Raw genomic sequence first — 10,983 nt, 5'->3', positions numbered from 1 at the left:
TCAAAGGGTTAGGTAAGACATTCATTATTGGCAAATTACTGAAATGATAGCTGAATAGTATCTTCTAATCAGTCTCCAAAATTTCTTAGTTCAATTTTTAAGACCAATAATCATTTGCTTAAGAAAACTAATTTATAATCTTTGTTCCGGTCTCCAATAAGTATCTACTAAATTTTTATTTGGATTGAGAAAATAGTTAGAATATGTTAAAATTTGTAACTGATACCTGAGAAAAGAAAATTCACAAACAATATAGAAGGGAAAAATAGTTGAACAGGAAAATACAGAAATTCACAATAAAATGGAAGATAGTGATGGGTGAGGTTTGGAGAGCCAGTTCTGTTACTACTAATACCCTTCTCCTACTCCCTTATCCATGGCAGGTTAGTTACAAAATCCATCTTAGCCCATAATTCATTCAATTACAGTTAGCTCTCCAATTTCTAATTAGCTTGGTACTAATAGAATTACAGAGTAAACATGGATTTGTAAAATTATCCTTTGGACTAGTACAATAATAATATTCTGTTTAACAAATACAAAATTATAAAAACAATGTCAGAGATTGAAAGGGAGGATTTTTTGTCTGGGTCAGGCCAGTTCTCTGGCCCAAGGCCATGTCCCCAAAAAAAAAAAGAAAGGTGAACATTTTAAGATGTTCCTAAGAAGAGCAAGGATGGATGAAAGTGATACCTTTTACAAAAATGAATATATGATTACAATATCAAAACTATGTTTGTGTTGAGGAAGCTACAAGGGAATTGGATGATATGAATCTCACTGATGACAAAAATATTGGAAACAATTAAGACTTAAGAGAGACATATATATAACCTGGAATGCACTAAATACCAACGAACGGCTAACAAAACCAGTTCACAAACCTGGTTAAAAAACCACCAACCAAGAAAAACAAAAATATTCCAGAAGATACACTGCAGGCTGCTGTGTTTGTGGCCATGCCATCATTGACACTCAAGCTGAGATTGATGGAGATAATCACAATCGATCTTCGTTTTAAATCAACCGCTTATCAGAGCCCTTAAGATTCAGGTTAAACCATTTCTTCTTGGCCGATTTGTCCTTCCCATCCGACCCTCCATCTTCCCCGGGGCTATCACCTTTGGATTCATCACCAGAAACTTTGCTAGAGCTTCCATTGCTTAAATTACTAGCAGTCCCACTAACATTGGTTGATTTGACAATGGTGAAGGATGAATGGATGCCGTCTCTTTGTTTCAGAAGCTCATCTACCTGTGCAGCAAATAAGAGTCAACAAGGTTGGAAAAGTGACATAACACAAGTTACATCATATTATAAATTTATAATAGCAAGTGCAAATATTGACTGATGACTAAAATTTTCAATAGGTCTAAGACTAAGAGGATTGAAACTAGAAATTTAATTATATTCTCTCGATAGAAGTCGCTTTTAGAATAAACCACAGAAAAAATGGGTTCACGATTGCTATGGATTATGAATGCTGGCAAGCAGGGTCAGAAATTTGTAATTGATTTAGCTTGCCAAAATTCATCGGATAGATGATCTTTTCAACTTTTAACTAATTCAGGTAAGGGAAACATTATAATTAAAAATTATGCAAGTGGAGCATTTCCAGAGATGCAGTTGTCACTGCAGCAAAGAACATACAGATTGTTTTTCTTTTGCATATCTCTCTGTCACTTCCTGGTAGCGAGCCAATGCCTGAAAAATCATTAAGAGACAAAATACTGTAAGGATCTCAAGACAAACCATAAGCCACGATTGAGTAAAGCAAATAGTAACCTTTCTATATTCTGCTTCAAATTGGCGTAGCTCATTCCTCTTTCTTAAAATCTGAGCCTCAATGTCCTTAAGTTTCTGGGTGGTATCTTCATATGATTTTGCACATACTGCCTCAATTGTATAGCTAGCAGTCTTAAAAAAGTTATCCCCTAAACGATAACAAGTTGATTTAGTGTTAATAGATTTTTTGTGTAACAAAAATATCCCTAGAAAGCAAAGAATGATAAAGCAAAAATAAATTATTCAGACCATAAACAGCAAATATATGGGTGCCAGGCTTTAGTTCGGAGACTTCACAAGGTTGAAGACCTTCCAACCTTTTAAAGAAAGCCCCTTCAGGATCCTTGGCCATCGCTAACTGTACCATAGCACTAAAAGTAACCGTCACTTTCAAAAAATCACTTAAAACACAGGAAAAAGGAACACAATGAAACCTAACTTCATACCGCATTCATGGTTGAATCCATTCTGTACACTTGAAAATGTAAGAAATACATTCCGGCAGATGTCACCTTGCCAGTTTTCTCACTATCTTCCTGTACAGAAAAAAAAAATGTATGCAATATTTACTAAATATACATTCAATTGTAATTGCACATGCACTACTTCTATGACTAATTGTAGTATGTGTAATGTACAAATCAACCATGAAAAGCTTAGTACCATGCTTATCGTAATTTCAATTTAGAATCACTTAGTTTGGTAAAATCAGTCTAACAAGGAAAGGAGACTAAATGTAGAAGCATTAAAACAACAAAGATTACCTGCAGTGCTAAACCATAGCCACCATTTGCATCTTGTTCAAAGTAAAGTAACTGAAAAATCAACCTCAAGCATTAAAATCCAATAACATCAACCAATACCAAAAACTGCACCAGATTGACTAACAAAGAGGATAACAAAGGTACAATGGTACCTTGAATTTGCTTTGTGCAGTTGAAGTAACTCTTATTACAATCCCTGACTCAGCTTGCTCCTCATTTATTGTCACACCAAAAAAGTGAGCACATTGCTTCTCTACCTGCAACTTGCGACATAAGTGGAACAAATACAATACCAGGGCGACTAATATAAAACTCCATTCATCATAAAGAAAGTAGAAACCTTTCCGCTCACTGATGTTCCAATAGGAAGTGGTCTGACTGTAACTGTCCCATTCAGAGCTTCCTCAAGAACATTAGCTGAAATGGTTGTCTTGATAGGGACACCCAGCTTGCTATGATAAAATAGAATAAGAAGCAAAGTGAAGTTAAGTAATTTTCAAAATCAAGCAGCAGCCTTGTACCAAAGTCACACCTGAATAAAGCTGCAAACATTGTGTTGACTGTCCCTAGATTAGACAAGTCAATTTCCATGTCCATGCTATCAGCATCAAGTGCCTGATATGTTTTTGGCAAAATAGCTTAGAGAATGAAAAATAAATAGTACATAAAAGCAAAACAATTTCACTTCCAACAAGAAGTATAATGCCACTGAAACGTACATTTTTAAGAATTAACATGCAAATAAAAATTATGAATTTATGATGCATAAACAGAATTAACATGCAATTAATGGCAAAGATAATAATTACTACCCAAAGGATGCAAGTCAGGAAAACAAAAGCAGAACATACGCACATGAACTTTATATGAAAACAAATGGCTTGGACTTCATATTATCCTACATACATGACACGTATAACTTTAGTCAAATAAATCAAGTATAGATATGTAGTACACATTGCAGGCAAGCAGGGTGAATTGACTCAGTCTCTTTCCTAAGATGTAATGTAGCTTTGAAGACATAACACATCCTTGCAGGTCCAATTTCCAACTTGAGAAAAATAAAATGCCTATATTGCATGCTGTGCGAATAAATATGGATTCCCCCCAATGTCTTGTTAGAAAAGAAAAATAGAAAAAAGAGAAAACAGAGCTCTGCATTCGCATAGAAAAGAAACGAAAGGGACCTCAAATCCTGCACTATCATACTGCCTTCTCTTCTCCGGGTCGGACAAGATACTATAAGAATAAGCAACCTCTTTAAATAGTTCTGACGCTTCAGGATTGCTGGCATTCTTGTCAGGGTGATACCTATCCATCATAGATACATACAATAAGATCCCACATAATTTCATGATTATCAAGGTCATTCCCGTTAAATAAATAACTACAAAAACTCCTTGATTCTACAGGATCAAATAAAAAACTGACATAAATATCTAAGTAGTGCTTTAATTGATTTGATAGTCCTCTCTGCACCCATGCCCATCTGGGAATTGGTGCAATATACAACATCAAAGGTTATCTAATAAGATAAGAGTCCTCTTCACCACCTTCACATGTTCTTCAATTATTCCCTCGATATTAAGTACTTGGGCTAATGCTTTACATATAAAATCTTCCGGAACAAGAACAAAAAGTAAAAATAACTCTTCCATTTGCAGCCTATCTGAGGAAAATAAATCACTCTAACACAAAAGGATACAGCAGTCCCTTGACACAGACAACACCTCATATGGGTCACGTCGATTTACTGGGGTAGACGGTCCTTCCAATTTTGAACCCATCCCCATTAACCAGCCAGTCACTCCCTTTCTCTCTGCCCTCTTCAAACACAGAGCTAAACCCAAAAATGAAAAAAAAAAATCACCTTTTAGCTTTCGAACACTATTGTGGCATGTTATTCATCGACCCAAGCGAGATAATTCAAAATCCAAAGATAGATGAAGGGGGAGCTCCGAGAGAAAGCACGGAATTCAAAAAGTCATTGGATCGAGCATGGTTTATGGTTTCCTCGGAATGGGGGAAAAGTGGAGATTTTGCGAGGTGGGAATTTGGGGATCTAAGGGAAGGTGCGTGAAGGCGAGGTCAATTTGAAATGAAATCGGAAATGGAAAAGAAAAGGGTTGGATTAGGTTTGAATTTTCAGGAAAGAAAAAAAAGAATTGCCTTTGAACTTTGATCGATTTCAGACTCAGCTGCAGGAGGGTCTCCCTTCTCTGATGTAAATGTTTCTACCACTGTAACGCCATCTTCTTTTGCAAATTTTCTTTCTTTTTTAATTTTTATTTTATTAAGATTTTTATTGAACGAAAAATCTATTGGCAGATTATATATTAATGACTCTCTGAATATTTGATCATATTTTGGAGATATACTTTCACTTTATAGTGTCATAAATATTCTTCTTTGTATATTCATTTAATTTTATTTAATAAATTATAAATGACGCTCATGAATAAATTTGATATGGCATTGAAGTCCATAGTAGTGGCCATTAAATTCATGAAGTCTCCTAATCTCACTTACTAATTATACATTTTCCTGTGATTAAGAATTTTTTTTTCTTTTTAAGGGGGAAAAAAAAAGAAAAGAAGAAACGTGCATCAGACATGAGTGCACGAACCTACTAAAGCAAAAACGGTCCATAGTTCATCCACCCACGATGCACCTACAATTTTAGTAGCAATTTTTTTTAGGGTGCATTGGTGCCACAGTCCCAAAAGAAAAAAGAAATGGTGACTTGGGGGCTGGGGAGCTATGAACTGGTGTTTCTTTACCTATTTTATGAACTGAAATTGCACCATCAAAGCATCCAAATTTTAGACATACATAATGAAAAAAATAATGATATGTCAATTGTCAACTTACAAATAACATGAAATAATACCATGTTATGATAAAAAGTATTTTTTAGTAAATGATGAAGCGTATTTTTTTTTATAAGAAAATACAAAAAAAAATATCGTATACAATGCACTTTTTTATTTTTCATATTGGGAGAAAGATGGAGTATCACAGTTATGGGAGTCCATGGTGCTTTAGCGGGTATGACGGCTACGATGAAAAAATCGGACAGTCTAATTTAAAAACAGTAATCAGACGATTCGATTAGGAGCTGAAAAGATACACAAATTGGACCATTTGATTTGTGCCCCTAACCACGTGTCAAGCTTGCATGTTGCCGAGCCCACCAGCATGTATACTCTCCAAATCAAATTGAATGTCCCATTTCCCCTTCACTTTCAAAGCAACCATATCCTCTTCCAATTCCACCAGTTTCATTTTCATTCTCCTCCATTGATGATGAAATCCTACCTTTGAATAAAAAAAAATTTGGACCACTAATTTTTAGCAATGCCGAGAAGAAGAATAATAAAAGATGTCAATCGTCCAGAACTCTACGTTGCTAATTATCTTGATCATCTTAACTATGTAAATTTTTATTTTAAAAAAATTCTATTTTAATTAAAATAATAATTATAATGTTAGAGATTAGTAGTTTACATAGTGATAATGCTAGAAATTAGTGTAGTAATAATTTTTAAATATTTTAATTTAATTAAAATAATTTTAGAAATTAGTAATAATAAATTATAATAATAATATTAGAAATTAGTGTAATAATATTTTTTAGAAGGATTATGGTACATTATGATAATAAATTAATTATTGTTATTAATAGGATAATTGCAATAATAATAATAATAATAACTGTTATTAAAATGGAGATATGATAAATACAATAATTAATATTAATTGTTATTAATAAATAAATTTATTATAATAATAATAATAACTCTTCTTAAGATTGTACACGTCTGATGGTTTAGTTATTATAAGAATATAGTACTAATGTTAAGATTGTTATACGTGTGATAATAAATTAATTAATTAGTATTAATTGTTAGTAATGAATAAATTTATTGTAGTAATAATGTTTATTAAGTTTTCGGTACGATAATAAAATAATTATTATGAATAAAAATTATTGAATTAATTATTTTTATTATGAGCATAATATAGATATTTAATAAAGGATTAATGATTGATTTGTTATAGAATAGTTACTTGAGTATTAGAATATAATAGAGTAGTTAATTAATTAATGTATTGTTATTATTATTTTTATTGATTGGGATTAATATGTTTTATTGGTTATTTGATAATGAAAATTTTATTCCGTTAAATTTAATTTGTTAATTAATTAATATTATGTTTGCGTTTAGGGTTCTCGAGTGTTGCAATGTGACCACTACTTGCCACCGGATCTGTACAATCAAATAGTGGAGGGACATTTACGGAAGACCGGCTTTTATTATATTTCACATATTGGAGTTGTCCAATGTCAGTCGGCATTGGTTAATGCTCTGATCGAGAGATGGCGCCGTGAGACTCACACATTTCCTTTTCCATTTGGTGAGTGTGCTATGACGCTTTAGGACGTGGTGTTAATTCTTGGTCTTCCGACGAATGGTCTGCCAATTACAGGACCGACACTCAGTAGTTATAAGACATTAAAGGCTAAATGCTTGGATCAGTTTGGTGTTGCACCTAGGAAGGCAGATTGTAGGGGAAGTTTCATCAAGTTGACGTGGATTCGAGGATTGAAATATCATTTAGTGTTGGTTGATGATATTCAGATTCAGAGGTACGTGAAGTGCCACACAATGTTATTGTTTGGGACCGTTGTGTTTGGAGATAAGTTTGGGACAGGGGTGCACTGGAAGTTTCTGTCGTTACTCCTTAACTTTGCCAGGATCATACATTTTAGTTGGGGCTCGGCATGCCTAGCACACCTGTATAGAGCGTTGTGTAGGGCAACTCGTGTCGACCATAAGGAGATTGATGATCCGCTGACACTTTTGCTTACCTGGGCTTGGATCCGTCTGCCATTTATTGCGCCGATTCCTGGCAATCCTCGACTCTTTCCGATTGTAAATAGGTAAATTTAATTATTAAATGCTTGGAAAAATGTGTATTTTATATTTGATTGATGAATGTTAATTAACGAATTATCTGATGTCAGGTGGCATAACTGGAATCGTGAGAATCGGTCTTACAGATTTCGTAACCTTGCTCACTTTAGGAGAGCACTGGATGATCTGCAAGAAGGACATGTTTGTTGTAATTAAGTAGCTGTGTTTGTTTATTATTATTATTCGATGTGTAATCCTCTTTTACTTGTATAATGTGTGCAGTTTGTTTGGGAGACCTATGCTATTGGTCAGATCAATCCAGACGTGTTTACTCTGACATCCATCAGCATTCAGCTATTTGGAGTACCACAGTTCCTCTTATATATTTTGAATGCATTGAGTGGCATGTATCTTATAGACTGAAGAGGCAGTTTGGCTTGACTCAGGGCGTTCCTCATCGAGAGTGGGATCTGGGTGAAGCGCACGGCGAAGTTCTGACAGGTCCCAAGAATCAAGATTGGTCTGGAACCCACTCATTTTGGGTTATGCATTGGACGAATCGGTATAGTCATGTTCTTATCCAGCACATGGTGCCCTCACAGCATCAGCTAGAAATCTACTTGCATTGGTACCAAAGTACATACGGTGACCACTTGCATCTGTAAGATATAGTACCGCAAGAGAATCAGGAGGGTGATCCTATTCATAATCAGGATAATCAACAAGAACAACCAGCTTCACCACCATCGCCATCGCAATCGCCACCACAACTGACATAAACACAAGCACAACAAGAGCCTGAGCAGTTCACATCATACATTCCTGACACGCATTCTGCAGATTATTTCACACCACTATATCCACTACATCAACAATATTGGAGTGTCCCGCACCAAGAATCAGGTGAACAGGGTTCGTTTAACCAGCTGCTTGGATTCATGGCTCCTGTGCCAGGTTACTCACCCCACTCGCGTAAACGCTGATAACGTGTCTCGCACTCGTGCCGATCGGAGATCAGGCCCACACCATCACGTGTCACAACATATTGTCGCAAGTTATTAAGAAAAAAGTGCCAAGTATCAGATGTCTCTCCCTCAACTATCGCAAGTGCAATAGGCACGATGTTGTTATTGCCATCCTGTGAAACTGCAACCAACAAACAACCCTTATATTTTCCATACAAATGAGTTCTGTCTACTTGTACTATTGGCTTGCAATGTCTGAATACTCTAATACAAGGGTAATAACTCCAGAAGATTCGGTGTCGTACACGAATATTAGAAACCAAATCATCCCCCTAATACGCAGGCATTGTCTCAAAATGAACGACTGCGGATGACTCCTTGTGACACATGGCCTCAAACCATATCGGCAAAGCTTCGTACGAAACTTTCCAACCTCCAAAAATTGACTCCACTGCTTTCTGTTTTGCCAACCATATTTTGCGATAACTTATGGTGTAGTTAAACTTCGTCTGTACTTTTGCAATCACTGATTTCACCTTTATGGACGGGTCAACTTCTACCAATGGCTTTATTGCTTCTGCGATTGTGTTGGAATCCAACTTCGAATGATCTTGAGAAATGGTGGCCCTAGTGCAGGTGTGACTACTATTGTACCTCCTTATCTCGCAACAGTACTTCCTGGACATTTTGCTCACCCTGATCAACTAATCACAGCATGTGCCATACTGGGTGCATTTAGCATAGAATGTCATCGGTTCTGACTCATACACCCGATAATCTACGCATCTACGGATGGTATAATCTTTCATCGCCTTAATTACTGCCTCTCGAGAACTGAATTTCATTCCCGCAGTAAATTCACCATCCGTCATAACAGAAAGCTCTACTGCAATCACGTCACAAATTTTATATTTCAATAAATAATTCATAAATACGTGTCAAATTAATAAAATCTATGATCCATAAATCAAGAATAAATCAATCAAAAGTTAATATAATTATCAACTACGTTATCAAATGATATTTAATAAATTAATAATAACACAAGAATACGAAATATTAAATTTTTCAACATACATGTTTAATTGATAATTAAACCCTAAACCATTACTAATTATATACTATATTTTTGCCTATTTACTATTGTCTTAAATATTTGTATCAAACTCAAAACATATGCACAAATCATAATTTAACAAATCATTATTTAAAATTATGACGTACCTGCATTTACATATTGAGGAAACTTCTGTGCATGCATGGCCTCCAAATCCAACAACCGCATGAAAGTCGGCTCCACAAACGGCTGCTAGTTTGCTAGTGCATTTGCCACATCTGCCACACTGCCACCATAGCATCGTCAGCTTGATCATTGTCTACACTCGAATCAATGACCTCATAGTTACTTTCAAACTCTTCCTCACTATCACTGTTATAATCTTCCAATTCAATATCTCGGTCCGCTGCAAATTGCTCGAACTTGATATACAGTTCGATGAACGATATTCGAGACTGACTTTCAAGATACACTGAAAATATTTCTTGCATGCTCGCTTCATCAGTCACATATTTCATTTGAAATTGAACGAACCCACCAAAGACAGATATAGGATATCTGTACAGAATACACGATACTCTCCTAAATATTTGAGAATCAATCTTCTCACAAATCACCCCTTTTAATTCTTCATATGACAATGTGAAAGGAATTATAATATCTAATGGATTTTCACCACAAATTTCACTCCTTCATATGCTTGTAATAATATTTAGCCATGATAATACACTTTTAATCTCACTCTATCATCCATGATAATAGAACGCTTTCATGGTGATTCGAATTTTTTAAATAATAAAATTGGACTGTCTGATTAGTGAACGGCCCGCCCAAAAATAGGAAGTCTAGAAATTGCTGGGTTCGATTTTCTGATCTGCGAAATTTTTTTTCTCTAGCAAAAAAATCGCTGGGTCCGATTTCTTTGGGCAAAAAAAAACTTTGAACATCAACGCATGAAATCGGTGGGTCCGATTTTTTTGTACAGCCATCTATCAACCACAAATTGGACCGTCCGATTTGTGTTCCCTATCAGCTGTAATAAATCGGACCGTCCAATTTCTCACCATCACCTAAACGCCATCACAATAGTGTAAAATTCTCCAAAATTTCATAATCCAACATTACACTAAAATTGGTGTCATATCCAAAAAAATTACCCTATACAATGTATTTGTTTAAAAAAATTGAGTTACAATTGTATTTTTTTACAAATTTTTCTTTTGAAATATATATTAATGTAAAATAAATATAAAAACGGTTAAACCAATATTTTAACAAACTAAATATTTTAGTTTTAGTAAAATAATTAAATAAAGTAATATCTATAAGATGTCGAAATGATACTTTATTTAAAAATAATATAAAATTTGAGAAATTTGTTTTTGAGTTATTTTTTAAAAAAGATTTTTTTAGAGAAGTAAAATTAATTTTATATTTGAATATTTTATATAAAAAATATTTTTTTTATCAATTATATTTGAATATAATAATAT

At 34.5% G+C, this 10,983-nt stretch overlaps 2 protein-coding genes across 2 annotated transcripts; both read right to left on the bottom strand.

The window, feature by feature from the left end:
- Window positions 1-677: 677 nt before the first annotated feature.
- On the bottom strand, window positions 678-4,140 carry LOC107467214 (chaperone protein dnaJ 15). Its single transcript, XM_052254239.1, has 10 exons — window positions 3,737-4,140; window positions 3,082-3,164; window positions 2,890-3,001; window positions 2,702-2,806; window positions 2,550-2,600; window positions 2,232-2,321; window positions 2,035-2,143; window positions 1,786-1,934; window positions 1,651-1,704; window positions 678-1,254 (listed from the first exon to the last, which is right to left on the bottom strand). The coding sequence occupies exons 1-10, from the start codon at window positions 3,917-3,919 to the stop codon at window positions 1,018-1,020; spliced, it is 1,173 nt and encodes a 390-aa protein (XP_052110199.1). The 5' UTR covers window positions 3,920-4,140; the 3' UTR covers window positions 678-1,017.
- Window positions 4,141-8,167: 4,027 nt separating this feature from the next.
- Window positions 8,168-9,718, bottom strand: LOC107467213 (uncharacterized). The gene is made up of 5 exons (XM_016086252.1): window positions 9,658-9,718; window positions 9,160-9,319; window positions 8,773-9,111; window positions 8,432-8,688; window positions 8,168-8,238 (listed from the first exon to the last, which is right to left on the bottom strand). Exons 1-5 carry the CDS (start codon window positions 9,716-9,718, stop codon window positions 8,168-8,170), a joined length of 888 nt encoding a protein of 295 aa, XP_015941738.1.
- Window positions 9,719-10,983: the final 1,265 nt, after the last annotated feature.

Source organism: Arachis duranensis, chromosome 9 (assembly GCF_000817695.3).
Source record: "Arachis duranensis cultivar V14167 chromosome 9, aradu.V14167.gnm2.J7QH, whole genome shotgun sequence".
NCBI lineage: Eukaryota > Viridiplantae > Streptophyta > Magnoliopsida > Fabales > Fabaceae > Arachis > Arachis duranensis.
This window is presented reverse-complemented; position numbering and strand designations above follow the sequence as displayed.

Bases quoted from the DNA above. Each gene is read 5' to 3' on its own strand.
- LOC107467213 (XM_016086252.1), bottom strand. From the start codon at position 9,718: ATGCGGTTGTTGGATTTGGAGGCCATGCATGCACAGAAGTTTCCTCAA. The intron at 9,112-9,159 runs GTATGGCACATG...CAAAATGTCCAG, and splicing joins TTCTATGCTAAATGCACCCA to GAAGTACTGTTGCGAGATAA. The intron at 8,239-8,431 runs GTGAGTAACCTG...TGTTTATGTCAG, and splicing joins TCAGCGTTTACGCGAGTGGG to TTGTGGTGGCGATTGCGATG.
- LOC107467214 (XM_052254239.1), bottom strand. From the start codon at position 3,919: ATGACCTTGATAATCATGAAATTATGTGGGATCTTATTGTATGTATCT. The intron at 2,807-2,889 runs GTTTCTACTTTC...CGCAAGTTGCAG, and splicing joins GAACATCAGTGAGCGGAAAG to GTAGAGAAGCAATGTGCTCA. The intron at 2,144-2,231 runs GTATGAAGTTAG...GCTATGGTACAG, and splicing joins TGGATTCAACCATGAATGCG to TTAGCGATGGCCAAGGATCC.